At 45.9% G+C, this 24,217-nt stretch overlaps 2 protein-coding genes across 16 annotated transcripts in view; one reads left to right on the forward strand and one right to left on the reverse strand.

Annotated features, from left to right (window-relative positions):
* Window positions 1–2,502: 2,502 nt before the first annotated feature.
* TMEM178A (transmembrane protein 178A) lies at window positions 2,503–6,206 on the reverse strand. The gene is made up of 4 exons (XM_054194667.1): window positions 6,197–6,206; window positions 4,441–4,554; window positions 3,533–3,661; window positions 2,503–2,759 (listed from the first exon to the last, which is right to left on the reverse strand). Exons 1-4 carry the CDS (start codon window positions 6,204–6,206, stop codon window positions 2,503–2,505), a joined length of 510 nt encoding a protein of 169 aa, XP_054050642.1.
* Window positions 6,207–9,503: 3,297 nt separating this feature from the next.
* The window catches only part of MAP4K3 (mitogen-activated protein kinase kinase kinase kinase 3), an 80,277-nt gene continuing 65,563 nt past the window's right edge, over window positions 9,504–24,217 (forward strand). For 6 of the 15 annotated variants that reach the window (XM_054193873.1, XM_054193874.1, XM_054193876.1 and 3 more), the window contains exons 1-3: window positions 9,506–9,683; window positions 19,203–19,260; window positions 22,378–22,468. In XM_054193873.1, the coding sequence (XP_054049848.1) occupies window positions 9,576–9,683; window positions 19,203–19,260; window positions 22,378–22,468 (257 nt within the window). In that variant the 5' untranslated portion in view covers window positions 9,506–9,575. Of the gene's footprint in view, window positions 9,684–9,718; window positions 10,533–12,119; window positions 12,597–19,202; window positions 19,261–22,377; window positions 22,469–24,217 lie in introns of those variants that run through there. The other 9 variants (XM_054193884.1, XM_054193878.1, XM_054193888.1 and 6 more) reach the window with 5 other exon arrangements.

Consider the following 24,217-nt stretch of genomic DNA (forward strand, 5'->3'; position numbering starts at 1 on the left):
AGTGCACCCTCAGCAAGTTTGCCAATGACACCAAGCTGTGTGGTGCAGTTGACATGCTGGAGGGAAGGGATGCCATCTAGAGGAACCTGGGCAGGCTCCAGAGGTGGACATTTGGAGATATAGGTTACTGAGTTGAACTATGACCTTTAAAGTGCTTAGACCTTTTGTCAAATGCAACTGGCATCTGAAGTGTCAGCAGTGTTGAGTTCTGCACAGATGAATGAGTGCCAGGCAGGATGAACACTTAACCTTTCTTTTTCCTGAAATTGCCAGAGTACTTCGTGTTGGAGGCACTATTGTATTGCTGCTGAGCCAAGATCTCTGTGAGAACATGGATAAGATGCCTCAGGTGTGCTGAAAATGACTCTCCTAATGCCATTTCTGATGGCGCAAGTGAGACTGCCACTGCAAAAGCCCTGAATGTTGATGGGAATTCTTCCTCCTCCGTGAGTGGTGTTGAAGAGTCCTGTCTCAGCAGCCAACAGACACATTTTGGGTCTCTGGTGCCAGATGGCATTTATGGAGTTAGTCTTGGAAAGACGGATGCTTTCATATACAAATACAGGAAGATCTCTACTGCTGGGAATCGATAGCTTTCTTGCATTGTGCCAAAGTGAACTTGAATCCTGGTACACTTGAAGAGCAGCATGGCAGTGGTCTGACGGGGCCCTGATGATCCGAACGAACTCTGTGCCATTTGATAGCTCACCTTACTTTCTTTGGATGTCCAAAGGCATTGCTTTTCTCTCTTTGGTTTTCAGGAGAGGTGGAAGATGCCTACTAGTGTTTCAGATGTTTTTACTGTAAAATACTGTAATGAAACAGGAGTCTTCAAATCCTTGTTTAGGCAAAGCCTCTCAGTATTGGGAGGAGTTTCTTTGGGAGAGAAAGACTTCATTTGCAGAACTGTAAGAAACAAATGTGGTAATATTAAATGTAAATGGATTTTCACCTTCAGCAATGTTTTTAGGAAGCACATCTTCTCTGAAGAAGTCTCCAGCTCATTTTGCGGGCTGGGTGCGTGCTTTACCACATGCCTTGTAGTATTACGTTAAAGCTCATGTCTGATGAGTTTGAAATGTCACTATTCAGATTGCTTGGAGTGGAAAATTAACTATTTTCTGTGTTAGTTCTTCGCAGCGTTTGCATGTATCTAATGGGATAATAAATAATGCTTTTCCGCACTTGGTAAAGTTAGTTCAAGGGGACAATGTGGAAGATGGAAAAACTTGCCAAGTGGATGAACTTCCTTCTACCTGCAAAGAAGCACCTGAAAAAATTCTCCTGAGAAGAGAGAGGTCTTAGCAGTTCTTTTAGTCTATGCAAAAGGTATTGGGGGGGCGGGGGGGGGAGAGGGAATAGTCTAATTCAAGGCTTTCCCATGGCTGCTGAGCTGACAGGGAAGTATTTTTATAGAGAATGACTGCAGATTGTTTTCAGATGCTATTTTGGACAAGCATTTGCAACTTGGCAAGCTGGGATGGACTCGTGCATTGTGTTCCTCTGCTGTGATTAGTATGGAGATACGATTAGTAGTGTGTCTGGTGTGCAGGGCGGGGTTTTTTTTGGCTTTCTTGTCTGAGTTTTTTCTTGATTCTGACAAGGTGCTTTGGCTGGGTAAAGGAAGAGGCTTTAATCTTAAGGATAATTGTATCTCAGGAGACTAAAACTTACTGTTGTTGAGAACTGCTTGTGGAGCCCCCCCCAGCTGTATACAATGCTGAGGTGTCTTTTCAATACAGTTGTGCCGGTGGGAAGGGGCCTCTGGTGGCTCCCAGCCTCCACATTGGATCAGGCTGGTTGCCAATCACAACAGCCGGGGCTTTGTCCAGCCCAGTCTGAAACCTCCAAGGATGGAGATGGCTGCCTCTCTGGGTACATGTCCCAGGGGACACCACCCTCCTGGGGGAGAAGCTTTTCTTATGTGTGAGCCTCCCAAACTGCAATCTGTGGCTGTTATCCCTCACTGCATTGTCTGACACTGCGGGAGCTTGGCTCGCCCATGTCTATAAATGCCTTTCAAGCAGTCACAGGCTCCTGGTAGATGCCCCCCCTGCCTCCTTTTCACCAGACTACCCAAGCCTGGCTCCCTCCCCTCACAGGGAGAAGGGGTTATAATTCTGACGAGGATTCATTTGGCAACAGAGACTTTTCCTTAATTTCTTTATGTACAGATCCTTGAAAAACAGAAATAGCCCTTAATTCTTTCAGCAACTTTCCTCCCCCTTTTACTTTCCAGTGCAAACATCTTCCTCTGCATGGACTTGTCATGCTGAACTGAAGCATCTCTCATGAGCCATCTCTGTCCTCCGAGAACTGTCTCCTTTTCAAATCTCTCTGCTGGGCAGCATGAGAGAACGGCTTGCTGAACCGGTAAAACGCTATGGTCAGATTTTGAAGAATCAGACTATTGTGCTTGGAATTCTGGGTTCTGCTTCTTCGAGTAAGTTCTGAAAAATGCCCTTCATCCGTGAATAAATGGTGTTTGTGGCAGGTGGAGAGTCATATGGAGGAGTCTCTGGTGGACTTCATCTGCATAACGTTGCCCCTGCTAACAAATGGGTAAGCTATGCAAAGACACCCAGCTGCTGCTGTAAATCCTAGACTGCACCAAACACAAACTACAGACCAGTGGTATCCATGTTTGATGTGTTCGACGTCATCAGGGAGACTATAGACGAATGTGGAGGGGTGGTTTAAGTCATATATTATGCTAGCTGCATAAATGCACAGAGATACAGTGCAAAATATTCCTGTAAATGAAATAATCATGTCGTTATTTTGAGATGTAGCATAGCATGAATAACAAAATAAATATTAGGCCTTACTAATCAAATAACTTGCTCCCAGCTTTGTTGGTATAAGTTATCTTGGGTAGCACACAGGTGATAATTACTGGCATTCATAAATTTTTGTGTATTATCCAGTTACGTAAGGCTAAGCCTCAGCTCTGTGCTTGCGAATTGCATCCAGCAAACTTCGTGTTTGCTACTTTTAAGAATAAGGGAGTCTCCTCAGTGACTTCAGTCACCTCTGATTTCGCAGAGCCTGCTGCGTGCCTCAGAGCAGCCAGGGGAAATTGTTTTGCCTTGTGCTGCATGTTATCTGATCTGGAGGTTACTGAGCAGGTAATCTGCCTCCGCGGCTGGCCCTCCACATAACTCCGCAGAGGAACGGCTCAGGCTAAATCGCTCCCCAGCTCTCTGCCGTCACTCCTCTCCCGGCCTAGGGTTTCTGTTGGCTAACTTTTCCTTAAGCGTTTTTCATTAGGCTATGTTTTTCATTAAGCAGCTCAATTAGCCATGCACAATGAGCCTTTCCTCGGGCCTGTGCTTTCCAAATGTATTAAAAAAATATAGCTGTGCGGTGCATTTACAGCTGCTCCAATGAAAATATTTCCTCTGGCACAAGAGGTGGTGTGTTTTGCTTAGCCTCATTAGTTTGGATATTTCGTGTTTGTGGATTTTACCTTTCCTTCCCCTCTAAACAACCTCTAATTTTACAACTAAACATTATTTTTTTTTAAGTACCTTGAGGAACAGCAGACCAGCAACATGCTGGGTGAGGCTTTCCTCCCAAAAGAAGCTGACTGCTGCCGCGATGCACCCGCAGAGAACAACTACAGCCATGCCCAGGAACCCAGCCGTGATCCTTCTCAAGTCTGTTTCCACCAAACCTGAGAAATTAAGAGCAGGTGTTACCACGGAGAAGCCTTCCACCGCAGGAGGAAGTGGAGGGACACCCAGAAATAGCCACGACTGCAGCTGGCCTGTGCCGGGCAGACCCACAGTAGGAGTCATCCCAGGCTGATGAGAGAGTGCTTGTAAGTAGAAAGTGATCCTGTAGCAAGGCTGCTACAAACTACTGGATTTGTAGTTGTGCTGTAATCTTCCTGCTGTCATATAAGCCATATAATCATAGGGCTTCAGGATGTGGGTGCAGCATGGTTTTATGCAGAGACACTGTGATACACTCTTTGTTCTCTATTTCCTTCTAGAGTTTAAATTTAAAGTAGCTTTGTATGGACAGAAATGCTCCAGTTTCTAAAGGCCAGTAAGTTTCCATGCAGACAGGTTCTGCCATAATTGTTTAGCACGTGGCTTCTGTTGTCAGCTTCTGACATGTCTCCTGATGGAGCTTTTCTGGCCACACCAGAACATGGGTTTCCAAATTGGTGTTAGCAGACCCCTGGAGAGGTGAGGGGAGATGTGACCTACCTATGAAAGGTGGCTAAAAGCAGGTCACATTCAACAAACTTAAAAACTCTTGTGTGTGGTGCTCATATTTTCCTGCACCGATCATAGCGGCCTGCAAGTAAAAACAAGGGAGAAAATTGCTGATGGCCAGGCCCCAATGGGATCCTGCCTCCTCAGCCCGCTCCTCTGCAAACTAGTGTCTCATTGCTGTGTTTTTCATGTGAAAGGGAGAGCACGCACCATGGGAACAGATGCCATTTGTCCTGGTGGATCATCTTCGCCAGGTTGAAGGGGACATTGCACAAGCGTGCCAGCTGGGAAAAGCGGTACTTGATAGCAGTGCATCTCTGAGCGATGCCTGCTGGAGATGAAGATGAGATGTTCCTGTACTAGGTAACCAAAACCAGCACCGGTCTCCCCTCTCAGTCCTGGGAATTGCCCCCTTTCCCACAGCTAGTCCTTGTCACTTGCCCTCATCCTCATCCCTTTTAGCATCTGCTCAGCTCCTGCCCACCCTTTCTCCTCTGGGTAATCAGCTCTACCCAGCATCTCCAAGTACCGGCACCCATGTCCTGGATCCTCCAGAGACCACTGATGGCCAGCAGCACTGGTAAAATCTTATCTATTACATGCAAGCCTGACTTCTTCCCTCCCCCTCGCCCCTTCCAAAAAGGTACTGCTTCTCTCTGAAATACACAGATGAGTATTTCCACGTGAAGATGTAGAAACACAGGGAAATGCTTCCTACTGGACTGCTGAGCAAAGGCAATCAGTGTTTTTCCTCTCAGGCTATATTCGTGCCTCTCCTGGCAAGGACAAAACCTTCCCAGAAGAGGCCTGCACTGCAGCAGAAGAAACAATGCTCTGACTAATGCAAAATCACAGGCAGGAACCCAGCCTTCTGGGAACTGGCTATTGCTGACTTCTCCCAAGCAGCCTGTGCTGGCCAGTGGCAGCGCTGGCTGAGCCATGGAACTTGCAGGGGAGAGGGAAGAAGGGGGAAGACAGCCTGGACCTCACGCAGCTTTATTTTTTGTAAGATGGGAGGGAAAAAAGAAAAAAGGAAAAAAGCAGTGCAGGGGTCTGGCTGGGAACCAGTTGCCACACGCTGCACCACCAATCGGTATTCCCAAAGGGCCACCATCTGGCAAACGCCATGGATACGTGCCCTGCCTTGCCCCTGCAGCCATCGCTGCCCTGGGGCACCATTTCCCTAAAAAAGGCATTTTTGCCTTCTGAGTTCTTTGCAGGGCAAATCCCAGCATGAGCTGTCACTGTCTCCTCGGCGTGACACCATGGAGGTGGCTGCTATAAAAGGCAGTCTCGGGCCATGCAGCCACTTACAGATAAAGTAGGCATGCAGTGCAAAGGGTCTCTCCCTGCGTGGGCGCCTCTCCTTGAGCCAGGGTGCTGGGTGCTTGGGAGGATGGAGCTGGACTTGGTCAGCTGAATGGGGAGCAACCACTGAAAGGCATCCCAGAACAGACAGGAGCTGATGCGGGATGCCACAAGGAAGTGGTACCCAAGAGATGCTGGCTGCAGTCAGGAGGGGCCGGAGGATGGGCAGCTGCTCTGGGGAGGTGTTAAAGAGGAAAAGAGTGTGGAAGAAGCCAAGTCTTCAGACCGAAAACATCATGCTGGAAAGATTTTATTTTGTTTTCCGTGAAGCACAACATAAAAGCTTCATGTTTGAGGAGAGTTGAAAAATGTCCAGGGTCCACTGCTGCTTTTTTACACTCTTAGAGTCATCCCTGAAAGTTCGAGGCTTAGCTCTTCTCCCCAGACTTCAGGAGTGACCGCAACAGAAGTATACCAGTATGGGACTTGTGTACGTGGGCCTCCCACATCTGGAGCCAACTGGGCCCTCTAAATTGAAACTTTCCTTCATACACTTTCTTTGGGGCACAGCTTACAACCACAATGAACCTGCCCTGGGGCTGACACAAAGCACAGCTTTTCCCCTGACCAAGGCAGCCTTCAGCATTCCAGAAAATACTTGCCTGCCTCCATGTCTGATCCCACTGGGCTCAAGCAGGTGGTCTGTGTCCCTTGTAAGGTCACTCTCCCGTTTGCAGCGTCTCCAGTCCCATAAGCAACAGGGACAGGTTGGCCCTAGGCCACAGGTTCTTTCCGCAGCGCCGGCAGATGCAGTGCCTCACCCTTTTGTCTGGAATGGAAAGATGCTGGAGGGGTGGGAAGAGGTCTCCAACTGCGGCAAATCACATTGGCATCACCCGGCTGGAGCCAGGTGGAGCCTGCCAATGCATGCTGGCCAAGGAGCCAGCACTCCCGCTTCAAGCTCTAGGACTGTAGAGCACAAAGTGGCATTTCAGATCTAAGCAGCATCAGCAGCAGGATGCATGAGTTGTGAGTGCTGGAAATAACAAGGCATCCAGCCTCAGCAAGGTATTTTCTGTGGCTGTAGGGTGCCGCTGACTACAGCTGAGGCTCATGATCCCTGGAGGCACAGCAGTCAAATGTCACAGCCAATCCCCCACCATCACCAGAAGAACCCTTAAAGCAAGAGCACTGGCTGAACTGTTGCAGAAATGTTTAACATCCAAATGCAGTTGTACTGAATTTTTTTGATCTTTCTGAGTGGACAAGCCCAGCCTGCCTCTCTGCAGCACACGGCTCAACTGTCCTACCATAGCCACATCTAAGGAGCAGGACGAAAAAGAGAAAGCAGGAGAAGTCACCCCAAAGCCTGGGGAAGCAAATGGTGATCAATACCCATTTGATTCTGGTTTCTGAAGGCAGCGGAGGGCACATCTCTCAGCTTCATCCCTCCCTCTTACCAAGGAGAAGGGACACAGACACTCCCGGAGAAACCTGTGGGTGTTTTTACAAGAACAGAGGAAGCGCAGGCAGCTGCTGGGGATAGAAAGCAGGATTTAAGGAGAAAAATAATGCTGCTTGCTTCATTCATAACCATTTCTACCCAAGCAGAACCTGGCAAACACATAACATGGGAACAACTATCACCCATTTCCCTTCTAATGAGATAAAAATGAAGACTGAGAGGCAAGAGCAGGCGGGTGACGAGGTTATCGGTGCTCCCCAGCAGGATGTCCGTTAGGCTTTCCGGACAGAGCTCAACTCCCTAGCATTTCCTTCCGTAACTCGTTCAGAGCTGCTGCTACTCCCGAACTTGTCACAGAGCCCAGTCCCCTTGGATCAGCTCTCAGAGCATCTGTGGCAGCTAATCTATGCCTGCTGCCTGTCACAGCTCTTCCACAGCAGAAAGCAGCACAGCACGCCCCAAAGACCTCAGTCACGTGCCAGGAAAAATCACAGCAGCCTGAAGCTGATCCTGGCATGTTTACAACCATTTTACTTGTGAGATCAAAATTCATAAAAACAAAGCCAAGGTCAGGGATGTCAGGGCTCAGGAGGGCCGGAGGGACAAATGCACAGACGGTCACTGTGCAATTTCACAGCCATCACCACTACACCTGCCAGAGCTCAGCCCCCTTAGCTCCTTCTCTGCTCTGGTAATCACGCATTGAAATGGGGCCGTGCCCAGCTCCCTGACTCCACACACCTTCTCCGCGGAGAGAAGCGTGCCCCATGCCAAAATCCTTGGCAAGGCAGGCAGGGGCAACGAGCAGATGGTGCCTCTTTGTACCAAAATTCCCCTGTCGCCCCACTCTTGATGTCACCCATCAGTCACTGGCAGCAGGAGTGTGGTGCAAAAAGCCGTGCCTGGTTCGCTGGTACAGAGCCCAAGAGGCGCCCTGCAGAGCCATGCTCCAGGGGTTGCACGTATGGGGAGAAGAGTTCCCACAGCCATCTGTCACTTGTTCCCCGCATGGCGACGGGGATGGAGGCAAGCACCCACATGCCTCCTCCATGCTGGAAAGCTGGGTGCAAGATGGGAGCAGAAGCAGGACTGGCAGCGATAGTGTAAGAGGAGAGGGAGTGCACACTTTACCCCGTGGGGGCATGTACAACGCTCCAAAAAGGTGCAAAGTAAGGGGAAGCGGTCCTATGGATGAAGGGAAGATGTTTCCCAGCCAGGGTGTGTTGGGTGGCTGTGCACAGGTGTTGCACCAGTGGTGCAGCGGACTGGCCGGTGCAGAGCATGGTGCAGATGTGGGGACATCCATAACACATGGTTCCCACGCCCTGCTGGGGTGACAGATACCCCACGGCAGCCAGCAAGGGCACCAGGAACTCCCGTGGGAGCTGGCACTGGAAGCTGCAGGCAGTGGGGCAATGCTGGGATCCCAGCGCGTTCCCAGTTTTGCGCGCCAGGGCAGGGAGCGCCGGGTTCCAACGCACTGAGATGTGGGGAAGTGGCCCGTCCCAAGGGACAGACCAGGGTCTGGGAACCCGCGGAGAGGGGACAGCATGAGGCAGTCCTTGGGCTCCAGGATTTGCGGGTCCTCGGCTTCATATGTGGGTTCCGGGGAGGGATGGCGGTTCCCGTGCCGAGGAGGGGCTAGCTCTGGGAGGTGCCGGCTGCATGCTGGGGTGCTGTCTTTTGGGGGTGGGGTGGGTACCGGTGGGTGTGCATAAGGCTGGCTTTTTGGGCTGCAGACACAGGGGACCGAACCCAGAAGGGTGCCCGAGCCGGCAGCGACGCTCACGCCTGCGGACGAGGCAGTCGAGGCGGCAGTCGGTGCCTCGGTAGCAGCAGGTCCGCCATAACGCAGCGTGCCGGGACAACACCGGACGGCCGCTGCCCAGAGGCGGCTGCGGCGGGGGGGGGGGGTGTGAGGGAAGCGGCGGGGGCGGTGAGGGAAGCGGCGGGGGGTGTGAGGGAAGCGGCGGGGGGTGTGAGGGAAGCGGCGGGGGGTGTGAGGGAAGCGGCGGGGGGTGTGAGGGAAGCGGCGGGGGCAGTGAGGGAAGCGGCGGGGGCAGTGAGGGAAGCGGCGGGGGCAGTGAGGGAAGCGGCGGAGCGGCAGGGGCGGCCGCCGGGGGTCGGTCTGGCAGCAGCGCCCGGTGCCGAGGGCTGCCGCCAGCGGCCCCATCGCGCAGAGGCTCGGCGCTGCCCAGCACCGCGGCGGAGGCGGAGAGAGGTGGCGAGCGCGACGCCCTCCCCTCACGCCCAACCGGGAAGAGGCGGGGGGGACCTGCCGGGGGCGGGGCGGGGGAACCGGGCGGCACAGGCAGCAGGCTCATGCGCAGGAAAGGCCGCCCTGCCCGGTGCCGGCCCGCGCAGGCGCCAGGGTCGCTGTCCCGCCCCGCTGCCCCGCGGCGACCCTGGCGCCTGCGCAGTGAGGAGGTGCGGCGCCATGTTGCCGGAGCGGGCCGGGGGGAGGTGGTGAACGCTCTGGTACCGGCTCCCCTCCCCTTCTCCTCAGCCTCCCCGCCCCCCCCCCACCCCCTCCCGGCCTGGGGGGCCGCGGCCGAGCGGGGGCCTCCCCCGGCACCATGAGCGGCGGCGGCGGGCGCGTGTGTGACCTGTCCCGGCGCAACCCCCAGGAGGACTTCGAGCTCATCCAGCGCATCGGCAGCGGCACTTACGGCGACGTCTACAAGGTAGACGTAGCGCCGCGGTTCGGGGGATGGGGACGCGTGTGGTCTCTTCCCCCCCCCCCCCCCCCCTTCCCAAGGCGGTGGGTTCCGTTGACAAGCAACTGTGTCGGGCCTCCTCCGAAATCTGAGGGGGGCTTCCGTTGCCAAGCGACGCCCTCCTCCCCCTCCCTCCCCCCCTGGCCCTGAGGGGGCTCCCGCCATTGCGGGCAGCGAGGGTCTCCCCCGGCCCAGCGGGGTCTGCCCCGGTCCTCATGGCGGCGGGTGGGCGACCGGGCCGGCTTCCCTTACGGAGGGGCCTTGCCTCCCGTGTCTCTCCCTGCCGCCGGCCTGGCCGGCCCGTGCGAGGGGGTGATGGAGGGGGCGGCCCCCGGCGGTCGCCTCGGCGCTTGGGGGCGGCCGGGCCCCGCCGCTGGCGCGGGGCTGGCGGTGCGGGGCCGCCGCGCTCTCTCGGGCTCCTTCAGCCGTGGAGCAGCCCCGGGAGCCGGTTGTTGCCGCTGCTGGCTGCCGGCTCGGGCGTCTGCTTCACGGGCGGAGCCTGCGGGTCGGCTGCCCTCTAGGCCGAGCCGGGAGCTGTGGGGGTTGCGGGAAGCAGACGCTCGCTCGCTCGTTTCCATCCCAAATGGCACTTTAAATCGCGTGCCTGAGGGCGACCGGGCCTGTTCATCCCGGCTGCCGCTCCCGTCGTCGTCTTGGGTGGAAGCAGCAGTTCTTGTGTCTCTGTAAAACGTGAGGCCGAGCAGTCAGAGGGCAAACTGGGGAGTGGGGAAAGGTGTCGTTAGGATCAGTCTTTCATGATCCTGTCCTAACTTCAGAAGCGCAGGAAAAGCAAAGCTAAAGCAACAGCAGCCGAATGTAAGTTTGACTTTTTGGCCTTTCCTTTGACACTTTGCTCTGCAGCGTATGTTGTTATTTGTGTATCCAGTTGAACTCTTGCCTGATGGGATGTGGCAGCCTGTCAGGTAGGACGGCGCTGGTTGCGAGCCGCTCCTGTTTGGTGGCAGAGCAGAGGGTAGAAGTGAAGTCTTGTGCAGCCTGTTGGAACCATCACTTTAAACGTGTGCTTTCCAAGTGTCTTCTGGTCTGATTTTGTCGTTAGAGGGTGCGCGTGTGTGTTTAAGGAACCTTGTTCTGGTAGGCAGGGCTGTAGGATAACATGCAGAGCCATTCCACAATTTGAGGTGCACAAAGCTGGTGCTGATGCTGCCTTTGACTCTAAGTGAATGCGCCTAGAATGAAGTCTTGTATGGATTGGGGTGATTTTGGTTTAATCTCAGCTCGCTTAAATGTTACGAAACTTTCAGGACCTAAATCTCCTTGTTACGGTGTTCTTAGTATGCTAAGTCCCTGCTTTATTGTTTAATTGAAAGGTGTGTTTATATTGCTTTCCCCACCTTGCTGGCTTTCTTTGAGTATTTGTGTACTATGCTGAGTCTAATTGCCTTATGCTCTGTTTTAATGTTTTTCTGCAAACTGTTATCTTGATGTGCTCAGCTCTATTTCTGTTGCAGTTTTTAACTGGCATATTGACTCTGTGATATCAAACAGATTTTTTTTCAGTGGTCTGTACACGATTTTGATGGATGTGAATTAGCCAAGTCATCCGTGTTTACAGTTTAATTTTAAGGATGTTACCTCTAACCGTAGAGTGAGTATTTAGATTTGCAATACCACTATGCATCTGAAACCTCTCAAGTTTCGTTTGGTTTGTCAAGGTTTTCTTGACAATTGTCATGCTTACGTTGCAGTAGCCTTCATTTCAGTGTTCTATGAGTGGCCAGTGTTTGGCACTGCTTGTGACTCTTTTTGTTTGAGGCAGCTCAAACAAGACTCCCTCCTCAGAGTGGATTTGTTTATGTTTACAATCTGCCTGTGGCAGCTGAGATAGAAGATGGTATATCAGGACCAGAATACACTAGGCTGGTATTGTTTATTTCTTCTAGATAAGAGAGAGGTAAGTGCTTTCTGATTAGGGTGTGGATGGTGTAGGGAAAATGCAGTGTGCTTTTCCCCCGGGTGGGTTATTGCCGTTTCATTTTGAGGCAAGGTCTTGCCCAGGGCACCTTCAAAGTGGAGCATAAAACTAGCCCAAAAATAATAATGAAAGCGGGTTACTTTTAATGTGACAAAGAGGAAGTAATATAGTCTTATGTGTCATCCACATGTGAGCTTACTAGGACTTTATCTTAAAGTTGTGAGGGGTTTCGTAAAACTACTTTCATTTGGTTCATTCTGTCACCTGTAGGTGAAGTTTGTGGTTGATGAAATAATTGTGTGAAGTTGAGATTAGCTGTGTGACGATGGTGCTCATCAGCGGTGGGATTTCAGTGAAGTGGATACAAGCGCTGGATGTACTCTGGCATCTTCAAACTGTTCTTTGTAAATTGTGATTTTCTCCCCTTAGCAGGAAGAGCCATGTAGGGAGGTATTTCTGCTGTTAGTAGGTAGGAATTATTGCTTGTTATGTTGACATTCTTGCTAAATGTTGACCTTTCTGTAACCTGCTTTCCTGGCAAAGAGTTGAGGAGCTGAAAGCAGAACAGCAGACTGGCATCTACTTCCTTGCTTCGTTTTAGTTGAACTGAACTACAACAGGGCATAGGTTAAATGCTTGATTTGTTTTAGAAGAAAAAATTATATTAAAAAAAAAAAAAGAAAAAGAGGCAGAGTCTCTACTCTGAAGATTTTTGAATTTGAAGTAAGAGCCCATGGTGCAGACTGAACTATGTAAACTCGAAGGGAACAAGGATATGGATCAGATTGATACGATCTTGCTGCTATGAGTCCTGCTGTTTAGCTGGTACCTGGAAATGTGCTAGTGCACTGCAAGTACGGATTTTATAGTTATCTGCCCTCCCACCCAAGTTCAGCTTTCATAGAGGCCTTGGGGAAGATGATAATGAATTCATCACAAGAAAGGTAATGGGTAACTTGTTCATACCATTAGCTCTCTGTCAAATATGCACAGTTAAGAATAGTATGTCTCTTCTAACTAAGTGTAAGTTTGTTGTAGGAGATGAGGCTCCATCTGGTTGCTTAGTTCTTAATGTATGCCAGGCATCTGATTGCTTGGTTCTTAATGTATCCCAGGGACATAAACACTGGACATAACACTGTTTTTGATGAGGGTCTGAAAGAGCGATGATGATTGATTGGGTTTTTAATTTTTTTTCAGTGAAGCTATGTTTCCATGTTAGATAGGTAAAAAGTTAATATTGCAAAGTTCTCATTTGAAGTTTAAGTAAAACACAGGACTTCAAATCTGTCCAGAGATGTCTCCTCTCAAGAGGGCTAAAGTTAATGGCGAAACTGAGTTACTACTTTGGATGGTTGATGTAACAAAACACGGACAGAAAATCTGCTAATAGTGTTGTTTATTTCTGGAGTTGAGTGTTGCATATCACACTTTCATTTGTATGGTTTTGTTTTCTATGCCTCAGTAAACTTGTCCAGTACTTTAGCTTCATCTAAAGTCTAGTTTAGAGACTGACACAAAAATAGCTTTTCTGATTGCAGTTGTGTGTCAGGAAAACTTTTGAATTTCACCTTCTGTTTCTGTCAAATATTCTTGTCCAAAATGACAACTGCTAGAAAGGATGAAAATTAGTTATGCTGTTGTACAAGTAATTTCTGTCTTTTGTGTTTCTTTATTTCACTGTTACAAAGAATTTAATTGTGTAGGGTGGTCAGCAAAGTGTAAAAGAAGAGTTATGTCTTTTTGATTGTGAAAAAGAGATACCGTCCTGTCCTGCTCAGTTGCAGGAGATATTCCTGGAGTTAAATGAAGTGGTTGCTTAATTTTGTTTGCTCTTGTTTATTCCATCTCTCATTTAGAAAGACTTTTCTGTCTCTTGGTATGAGACGGCTATTCTAATTATCCCTAGTCCCAGGTCCTCTGTAATTTATGCCATTCTTTTACGGTTTGGGCTACAAGTGCTGCACGTGGTATTCTGACAGAGACCGTATTAATAATAATACTATAATTTTACTGTTTACCCCCATCTTAATACCTATGGTTTTGGTAGTAACTGCACATAGATTTGAAGTACATTCTGAGGTGATTGTAGGTCCATTTCTTTTGTTCATATGATCAATTTATATCACAGCATATCCTGAGGGGGGAAAAAAGTAATCATTGCTTTGGTTTAATAAAGGTTGAACTTCATTTGCCATCTCACAGGTGATTCATCTAGTGTGAGTGGACCCTTCCAAAGATTTTCAGCATCTTCCAAAATGAAAAGCCCTTCTTTTACTTTGCCCTTGACTGAAATTCAAATAATTGTGATAATTAGTGAGATTATTGTTCCTTTAAAGGTATCAGTTATACCATGTCTACCTTATTTAACTTCTTTTTGTCATTTATGGCTTCAGCCATTTAACAAATGAAGACAACGCAGAACTCAGTAGGGTGCGCTTTGCTTGAGGTCTCATTTTTAAAAAAGAAAAAGCCTAATTTTCTGCTCCCCAGCCCTTTGGCGTGAGCGTTAGTTTTGGTGAGGGAAGTCATACAGCTACCAGCTCAACTGCTTCATGCTGAAACTCTCCAATTTTGTGGATATCTCTGGGGAACAGGTGGTGTGACTCTTTCTGCTGTCAACTGTGTTTCGGAGTCTCTGGTTTCTGATAGAGATCCTATGTGTTGCTGGAAGGGAATGTGTCCAGAACAGATGAACCTGAATTTTGATGAATTCCCATTTTGCGGAGTCCTACGCACAAATCTCATCTCTCCACGTCTGTGCCGTATTTCCTGGGGTGATCCATTTAGACATCAATTCTTCTACAGCTTTGCTGCTTCTGAAATACTGAAACTGCGCCTTTTGGTTGTGTGCTTTTTGATATGTATTTTAGTCTTCCTTTCTTCTTGATTGACCTTACAGCTGTTGAAGCTCCTTTTGTCTTGGCTGGAGATATATGTCTGTGTTTTGAAGGCTCTGTATTTCATCTTTAATTGCCTTTTGAAGCACGTCAGGCAGGCAGAGAGGAGTGGATGTTTGGCCATCCTGTTTTTACTGTGGTGAGTAAGTACTAAAGGGCTTAGTTTCCGTAACTGTGGTTTACTTAACCAAGAATCCATGCTTTGTGCAGGGATTTTTGTTTGCCTTCGTTTCAGATCTTTTTTGTTTAACATCACCTTTATCAAAGCATTGTTTTCTAAAATTGCAGCTCTGTTGCGTTTTTAGGTATCGTGTCTCCTGCCAGAATGTGGAACCTAATTACTTTTAGCATAATTCTTAGCAGTTCAGTTCCTGTTAATTACAGCTGTGACTTTGTAGGATGGGCTGAACTGATGTAAAAAGCTCACTGTTGCCTGAGAGGGGTGATTCCTTACCCTGCTCCTGGCTGTCTTCCTGCTTACCTCATGTTAGCTCTGGTGCTCAGCATGATGCCTGGGCCAGCGCAGTTAGCTAACCTGGCAGAAAACTAAACAAAAAAAAAAAAAAAAAAAAGAGAGGCAGGTGGTTTTCTGCTGTCTTGGAGAGTTCCATCAGCCCCTGGGGGAGTCCTGTGGGTTTGAGAGAGGCTGGAGGGGAGGACTGGAAGCAAGGGTGTTGGGAAGCCGTTTGGGTGCGTTTTCCTGAAGAGCGGAACTAATCCAGGTTCAGGAAGCCTGTCTGTGCCTTGGGACCAGTTATCGCGTGAAGTAGCAACTTGTTTAGAGGTCACTCGCCTGCATTTTGCTCAACGATTCACATAAGAGGTAGTCAAAAACAAAGCACCCTGTTGTTACTGTCCAAGACTTTGCTTTTTGGCCTAGTTTTTGTTGTGGCATTGTACACTTTATAGTATCAGCTTCCATTTGAAGGACAAATATAAACTTGGCAAGATGTTTACCTCCTTGGATTTTATGACTGTGTTTCAGCTGCACAGACCTCTCCTTCTTATGAATCTACTGTTGTGCCATATATTAATGGCAGTGCTGAGTACTAGCCTTCCTCCTCCTTTTCTTTTTCCACTCCTTTTCAGACACACACCATGCACATCTTTTGCTTGGCTGGTGTTTCTTAAATAGAGGCCATCTGAGTACTGCCCCACTCCATTGCTCTTTCCTTCTCTGCTTCAAAGTAATAAGGTCTTTCCAGTTGTGAGACATTTTGGTTAATGAATTTTTTGTATAGTGCAATAAGAACAAAACTTGGATTTTTCTAGCTTTTACTTCTCGTGGGTGGCAGTTTTTTGTATAACATTTTGATCTGATATCCTACTGTTGTCACAGAGACACCAGTAATTATTTTCTGTTTAATTAGGTAGTGCTTCTCCAGCCTGATTTAGCAGTTGGTGGATTTTTTTTAAACTCCTCCCCCAATACAGCAGTCTAGATTTCTGGAAGAGTATCATTCTTCTAGCTGCTGGTAGCATGTGGATCCTTATATGGTTTTCCAGAGCAGACATTGTATAAATGCTGTACACATTTAGTAAAGTGACTGCGTGTAGATGCAGGCATTATAGGCTGATCTTTGCTTCTGGAAAACCTGTGTAATGCATTCCCATGGACATAGCGAAACCTGCGTGTGAAGGAATTAGTTGCAGGCTCTTGCTCATGGAAACAGGGATAGGAGGAAGATCTCTTGGCTATTGTCGGCAACCTCATCATCAGGAAGGCTGGGAGTTAGAGCTTTTACGGGGCAAGTGGAAACAAAAAATGAGTGTGTTTTCTTATGTGAGCCTCTGAAATTTTTGGTTGCATTTGCCAACTCCAAAATACTTGCTTGAAATTGTTCTTCAGCTACCTACTCATTATTGATGCTTCATTCTCAAAACCCATAAGTAATTGTCAAGTTTAGTGTGATTATGCCAAATGAAAGCAAAAGGTAAGGTCCTGTAAATACTGACGTATCGTATGGTATGTACGTGAGCACCCTCAAAGTAAGGGTCAGAGCCAGCTCCAACATGTGTTGAAAAGCATACAGTACTTCGGTCTTTCTTAGTCTCTTATTCATGTGAGCTTAGGCAAGGAATTGTTTCACAAGGGGTGATCTCAAAGGTATTTGATGAGATCTGGTAAAACCTCTCTGGGGTACCTAATCCTCATCCTTACCCTCTGCAAGGAACCCTTGCATCACTACAATCAGAATTATCTCTTTTTTCACATACTCAGATTAACAAAGGCAATTCGTATTCTTACTTGTGATAACACCTTCAATGCTAATAACCCAAATGAAATATGATGCAAAGTGATAACTTATTCAGATTGTCAACTTTAAGTCATGTTTTCCTAAGTAACAATTCATGCCCTTAAGCGGTTGGTAGCCTGCTGTTCCTGAAGGCATTGGTGACCTGCATTGAATCAGATTTTGCTCCTCCTTTCTTGCCTTCATGAGCCCAGGCATCTGCTGGTCCAGAGAATGACCAGCTGGCCAAAGAGTCCCACTACTGCTGGTGTTGAAGAAAGGAAGCAATGCCTAAGCTGAAGGTGAAAAGACATGTTTGTTCTTTCCTGCCCATGATTTTCAACAGTTCTTCAGTGTCCTGCTCTCAAAAGAAAAGAATAAAAATCCTAGCTCATGCTTTAGTGGTGCCAATTTTGTGTACCAGAGAATGAAGGCGACACATGAAATAAAAGGAACTACTATTTTTGTGGTTCTTAATGTCTTTGCATCTTTGTTCCACCATACAGTGATGAGTGGACGCTGCTGCCATCAGTGGGATGGGCAAATAATGACTTACGGGGAAGGCTGCCAGAGAAAATTTATTTTTAAACTGTTTTTTCTACAGTCTTTCAAGTTTGGACTACTCCTTGACTTTTACAGGATACCCACTGGTCTTGGGATCTATCCATAAACGTCTGCTTGGAAATTATTTGCAAATGCCAGTGCTCCCAGCATTGCGGAAGAGTGTCGCCACACCAAGGAACAGTGGGAGGTTTGAGACTGGCTGCGCTAGCAATAACCCGAGTAGATCTCTGAACCCAGAAATACACACTGTGTTTATTTCCAGACTTTATTACTAGCTATTTTTTATAGTCTTATGGTTTTTCCCCCCTCCACTTGTGGTTCAACAGCCAGCTCTCAAGCTGCCATGTTAAGAATCAATACCTTTCAGTATTCGGTGAGTCTCACGGACAGTTCATAAAAGGTGTGAGCCCTCGAACTCCTGAAGTGACTTAAATTAGACCATTAGCCACTGTAAAGGTGTAAGACCTTAAACAAGACCATAAGCCGCTGTAAAGCTGCTGTGCAGGGAGTGGATCTGTCACAGCATTCAGCACGGGGGTGGTCCAGCGCAGCGCTGGGTACCAAGACTCTCCTGGGGAGAGGAGAGGCTGTAGCTGAGCATCCTTCAGGACCTACTGCTGCAGCGCTGGGGTGCAGCTTTGCTGCCCTCTCCCCATAGCTGGGGTCAGGGGCACAGAAGCGTCCTGAAAGCACTGGGTAAATGGATACTTGGTTTTCAGTTTGTAGCCAAACGCAATGGTTCTAGAAGAGAAATCATTATCACCATAATTTATGTTGCTTTTTAATGGCTTTAAAAAAAAAAACTAGCTTCCTTGTTTGCTCAGTGGAATGTAGGCTTTAGCATGAGAGCCCCGTACAAAATGCAGTTAAGCTGCTGAGTAATTGCTGGTGAAGTTGGCCACAGAGCTGCCGTATATACAAGGGAAATGCTTTCTAGTTCCTTTGTTGCTGGCTTGTTTTCTTCGCACCATTGCGGAAAGGGAAGGATGCTGTTGCTGGCGCAGAGTAGGGACCATGTAGTGAAATGAGCAGGAAGTGTTGCATTGCTCTAATGGGAGTCTTGGAAGCAGTCAGGTATGCTGCAGGGTACAGCCCTTGATGCTCCCTGGGCCCTGCTTGTCTGCTGCGAGATCTGTGCATGTTATAAATTCTTTGCAGTCAGTATCTCAGTGGTCTGTTTGTTTATGGGTTTTAATGTGGAAGTACAGCATGGTCGAGAACTTGCATAAGTTAGGACCGTTGTGTGGCAGTGCAGGGTTTCCTGGGCATACTTAAAGCTTCAGATCTTGGTATGAATTAGCTACCTGGTTTTCTTTTTTCTTTTTCTTTTTCTTTTTTTTTTTTTTTTGAGATAGCTTGCTTTGTTGTTAGAAAATAGATTTAGGATGAGAAGTTTTGTTATAAGAGTGCTTACTACAAACTAGTGCTGGAGAAGAGCATGCTAGCTACAGAATTCTTACTGTTTGGTTTACTGTCTTAATGACAGTAAAGGCACAGACAGCATAGACATGGATTATTTTAAATAAGTCTTTTGGATATAACAGAACTCAATAAGGATGCTTATCTAATGAAAATATATGCTGTAAGCCCCCCCCAAAAAAATGCATGGTGTATTTGGGGGAAAAAAATCTAACCTTGCATGAAATGTGAATATACAAGGTGGTTTAATTTATTGGCTCCTCCTGAGATTGTTTTTGCTTCAAAAAAAAAAATCCCAATGAGTGGTTTTACTGTTTTAGACCCTTAAGTGTCTTGGTTGCTCTTTGACTCTGTGTTGTGACAGAATGTCAAGTTGAGAATGCAGAGCTGGTTGCTGTGTTTTGCTGTCTAAATTTTTTTTTTTTTTTTGTAGGCTCGAAATGTCAACACGGGTGAGCTAGCAGCAATTAAAGTAATAAAACTAGAACCAGGTAAGTGTTTCTTAACTGAAATAGGCCCCGGAAACTAAATATTTTCATGCTTAAGATACAATTGTACAAACCAAACTGAGTCTACTTATTGAAATAAGGGATAATTGTTGCCTTTTAGTGTATTATAAAATACAGTGTTCTAAAAAATAACAAGCATGACAAGCAGAATGTGAGAGGAAGAAGGGTAACTGGAGAACAGTTAAAGGAAAGCTGATTAAAATTTCAGTCACGGTTGTGTTTTTTTCTTAAGTACTATTTTTTCAACCCATGTGATACAAAAAACTTCATAGAACAAAAGAAATGAGGAAAACAGCAAGGCAGTAAAGAACTCACCTGGAGAGAGCATAGAGGGAGAAATAAAAAGAAGGAAGGGTGTAATAAAAGGTGAGCATTAGCATCCAGGAATTGAGTGTATTTCCTGAAATTCTCTTGGAGACTGATGAGGACTTCGTTGTATGCTAGGTTTATGCTTGAACTGTGCTTATGTTGTGATGTCACAAATGCCATATGCCCTACAGATCAATTATCAGCCTGTGAGGGCTGGTCTATTAATATGGCTAGACTTGTTGAACAAGGGTACAGTAATCTAGGAAGTAAAATATCCAGACTTCTTGTTTAGTTTGTAACTGTTGGGGGTGGGGAAATATCTTTACTACTACCTGGTTTGATCCTTAAGGTCTATGCAGGCAAGAAGGGAAAGAAGTTGCTACTTTCTTCCATTTTTTCCTCTTACAATTCTGGAAGTGATCAGAAATGTTGTGTTTATATAATGCATGCACATTTAAAAATTTGGGACAGGACAGTATGTTACCATGTAGTTCCAAAAGTGTATGTTCATCGCACTTCTTTTATTCATGCTGAACACCGTGGTCCCAGATTATCTTGTCTAGTTCTGCTGCTTTGGCTTTTTATGTCAGTTCCCATTGCTGGAGTAGTTGGCTGTGCATGACATGGACAACCAGCCCAGCTAAGATGAGCAGCCGTGCTGTGTCTCAGTGTGGAACTGTAAGGATAAAATGGGAAAGGAGACTTGTGTAGTGGGGGAAAAACCATAGGACTCAGCAGACCCAGATGATGTCAACCTTTAAAATAATGCAACTTTTTACTTAGCTACTTCCACTCTAAACATGAAGTGCGTTGGTTAAAAAAAGCGTTGTATGGGTTGTGCTGAGTAGGACTTGGAGAATCATGCTGTGTATGCTCTCTGAGCTGCGGCCAGAGCCTGGAGGTGCACTGCAGCAGGGGTAACTTGCCCTCATGCTATGCTGATGAGGCAGACAACTGTCATCTTGCAGCTCAATCTAGTATTTTTAGCAGCCTTGGGATACATGAGTGTGGTACACAGAGAATGCGCTCTCGCTATCCTCTGTTTGCTCAGCGAGCTGTTTCTCTCTGGAGTTGTCCCTTCCAGTTGGGGTAGAGGCTTCAGTCAGCTCCAGATGGGCAGTGTCCACATGCCAGAAGTGTGGCACTGGCTTTCTTTGCAAGTTTTGCAGATTGGGGAAGACTGTGAAGACTAACTAATAATGTTAAGCACTTACTCTAAAGCTGATGCTACTTTAATATTTTGGATGCAATGAAAACATCGGTCAAATACTGGAGGAATCGTGTCCTTTCACAGAGATACCTGTCCGTACGTGAAAATAATTTCTTGTTTACTCCTCAGTGTTTGCATGTTTGAAGGTGTAGTCAGGATACAGCAAGCCATCAGCAATACACCACAGATAGTAGGCAGTCTGTTGTGATGTTAACTTGCAGCTTGTAGTTTGAAATTTGCTTTCAGTTAAATAAAATACAGGCGAATATCGGATTTCTGGTTAAAAAGTATCAAATGGTTAGATCATCTAGGGAGAAACTTAAAACACATTTTCTTAGGTAATGCCTTGGCCAATTCGGTTGGAATTTGTTATGTTACATTTGAAATTTATTAATGGCAATATTTGAGAACTAATTTTGGGTTGCAAAAATTGATAAATATGAGCTTAGTGTCTGTATACAACTTTTTGGACAATAATTTGGCTTCTGGTTTAAAAGCTATCTTGAGTAATGCTGAAGTGTGCTACAGTAGTACACTGAAAGCAGGATTTTGACATACATCGAATTTTCCTTTTTTTTTCAACTAGCTTATAGAACCTCTTAAGTTATTTGTGAAGTTAAATGGTTAATTTAGGCCTTCAGGCTTGTTTCACCTATGAAGTCCTTGAGGTTACTAAGAATAAGTTGGTTTATGTGGACTGTGTATGTCTACTAACTAAACAAACTTCAGAAGAGCATCTTTGGCAACAACATACCAAACTAGCTATAATTTGCCCTTATGACTTAAGAAGTTTTGTAGGAGCCCCAGTGTAAGATACTGAACTGCAAAAGAGCACTTGACGTATAGTTCTTAAACAATTAATTGAAAAGGCCATCAAATATGTTGCCATCATTCTCTTACATTTGATATCCTTCTTGCCTTCTCTCTCTAACTTACCTACAAAACCCGTGCAACAACATCCCCAAAACAAAATTTTCAATTTCATACATGACTTTTTCAGTGTGCGCATCTGGTAAGAAGGTTTTATAGGAAGACAGGTCCAACAGAGGTACCAAATAGTAAGTCTCAGATAAACACCACATCTATGTCAGTGTTTTATCTGGACATAAGTTACGCAAAGTCCATAAATTCATGTCCTTACCAAGGTTACTGAAAAGTTGCATCAGCAGCGTACTGTTGAATGTTTTTTTGCTCAGGAAGATAATCTGATGTGTGTTGGACATATGGCCAAAAATAGCAAAGTTTTGTTGTGTTTTTAAGTGCTTGGGCTATTGGCAGGGCATATGCAGATAGACACAGTGGGGTCTTAGGAAAAGTAAAGACTTTAGAAAGAGGTGTGGCCAATATCCTAAGAGGTATCAGACAGCAGATGTGTCCATCTGCCCCAGGATGAAACTCTTTAAGAATATAGTAATTTATTACTAAGTAAATATTGATTTACAACTGCTTTATATGTCTTTGAAACTGTCAGATAATTAATTTTAGTTACTTAAAATGTTTATTTTATAAACACGTACTGAAAGTCTAGTTGGGATGTGAGTATGAACCAGGCCAATGAAAATATTCATTCTGCTTTTCAGGAGAAGATTTTGCTGTTGTGCAGCAGGAAATCATAATGATGAAAGACTGTAAACATCCAAATATTGTTGCTTATTTTGGCAGCTATCTCAGGTACAGTTTGTTTCTTTTGCTTACTTAAAAATGCTTCTCTATCTCTTTGTAAAGGACAGGTCTATAAGGCGGCTTAAGCAAAATATAATTTACCAAATAGGTATTATCCACTTTTATATTTTTTTTTCTTCATTTACCTTAAAATCTGTTGTTTACTACAGTGTCTCTCTAAATAATGTTTCTCGTAGCAAAATCTTTCAGTGACCCTGTACTTACGTTTCCTTGGAACTTAGTTGTTGTTTAAAAGCTTTGAACTTAATACATAAATAAAAAATGAGGCAGAAGTATGACAAGTATGAACAAAGAGTCTGTGTATATAGTATCTTTTAAATATGTTTCCGTAAAATGTCTCTTAAATTTGCAAAACTTTGGGAAGTATAAATATTGCATAATACAGAGTTCTCAGAAATGGTCTCACTTAACTGGTGTGGGCATGTAAAATTGTCTGAGAACTCAAAATTGGACGTTATGGGGAAATAGGGGGAAAAAAATTATTGGCTTTTTCCTTCCTAAAGAGTAGTAGTATTATGTTAAACTTTAAGGACAATTTCATACTGAAGTACCTAAGAGTGTAAACTGTGCAGCCTTTGAAAAGCCCACTTGTGGTTTGTATTTTGTATTTATTTTAAAATCTAAAAATTATTGATATTTTAGCGCTTGTCTTTGCTTTTCTCTCTTGAGCTGCAGAGTTGTTTGGGACACTTAATGTAGTATATGTAAATTGTTCTGTCTCATTACTCTTTTGTGTAATTCCTTTTGTAAGGTATTATGCTTACTTGTAACAAGTACGGTAAACTTGTATTCCACACAAAGTCTCAGTATTAAGAAAATTGATGGCTAGTTTCTAACAACGTTTGCTATTATAGTTCTTTTTTAAAACATCCTCACAAATGTTTTATGCAAAATATAGCAATTTCTTGATATTCAAGGACTTGACCTTTTAATGCTGGATTTTGTGAATCTAACGTTGTCATAATTATAGGCATATCATGCCATGCAATAAAAAGTTTTTAAAAGGCTCTGAAAAGTCGTGATGCTCTTTATGGCAGAGGCTTCTCATTCCTTTCAGATATTCTCATATCTTGTGTCTGCATGGGGACAATGTAGGTAGGACATGGTAGTTCTGCGTGTTGTGAAGGCTGCTAGACCCTATTCATAACGGGAAGATGCCAAGTTGAGTTTACTTGTGCATGTATTAGACTTCAGCGACTCCAGCTGAAATTCTCCATGGTGGTTATCTGGTGCAGCAAAAAGCCTTTCAGCAATACAGGCCAAATGCTTTTGGTGGAAGATATAGGTGGTATTTTCACATGAAAAATCATGGTACATAAAGCCTTTCAACAAAAATTTACCATCTTTGAAGCAGGAATGTATGCCAGAATTTGGCTCTTGTATTTGGAGTGCATCTTTTCCTTTTAAAAATCCTTTCAAATTTGACCAAGTTACTTTCTGAAGTACTGAATTTCTTTTACTTTCATTCTAGATCAGCTAGAGCTTGGGAAATCCCAGTTACTGTTCCTTTTCTAGCCAGCAGTGTCTGGTTTGGTGCGTGTTTGCGGTGCTACAGATGAGCTAACACGAGTTCCCTGGCTTGTTTAGCCGTTGTTGCGTGTTCCTTGTTTTGCTCTGGAGTGAGCTGGGACAGGATGTTGAAATGGCAAGTATGGAGTACTTTGTGGTGCTGTTAGTGACCTTGATGCTGAATGTCTGCATAGTTTGAGCAAACTGAAACTGGACAAGTTGAGCGTG

The sequence above is a fragment of the Rissa tridactyla genome, chromosome 3 (assembly GCF_028500815.1).
Source record: "Rissa tridactyla isolate bRisTri1 chromosome 3, bRisTri1.patW.cur.20221130, whole genome shotgun sequence".
In the NCBI taxonomy this organism is placed as follows: domain Eukaryota; kingdom Metazoa; phylum Chordata; class Aves; order Charadriiformes; family Laridae; genus Rissa; species Rissa tridactyla.

Bases quoted from the DNA above. Each gene is read 5' to 3' on its own strand.
- TMEM178A (XM_054194667.1), bottom strand. The intron at 3,662-4,440 runs CATGGTGCGTGC...TGGTGGAAACAG, and splicing joins GGACAAATGGCATCTGTTCC to ACTTGAGAAGGATCACGGCT. The intron at 2,760-3,532 runs AGGTACTTAAAA...TGATTATTTCAT, and splicing joins TGCTGGTCTGCTGTTCCTCA to TTACAGGAATATTTTGCACT.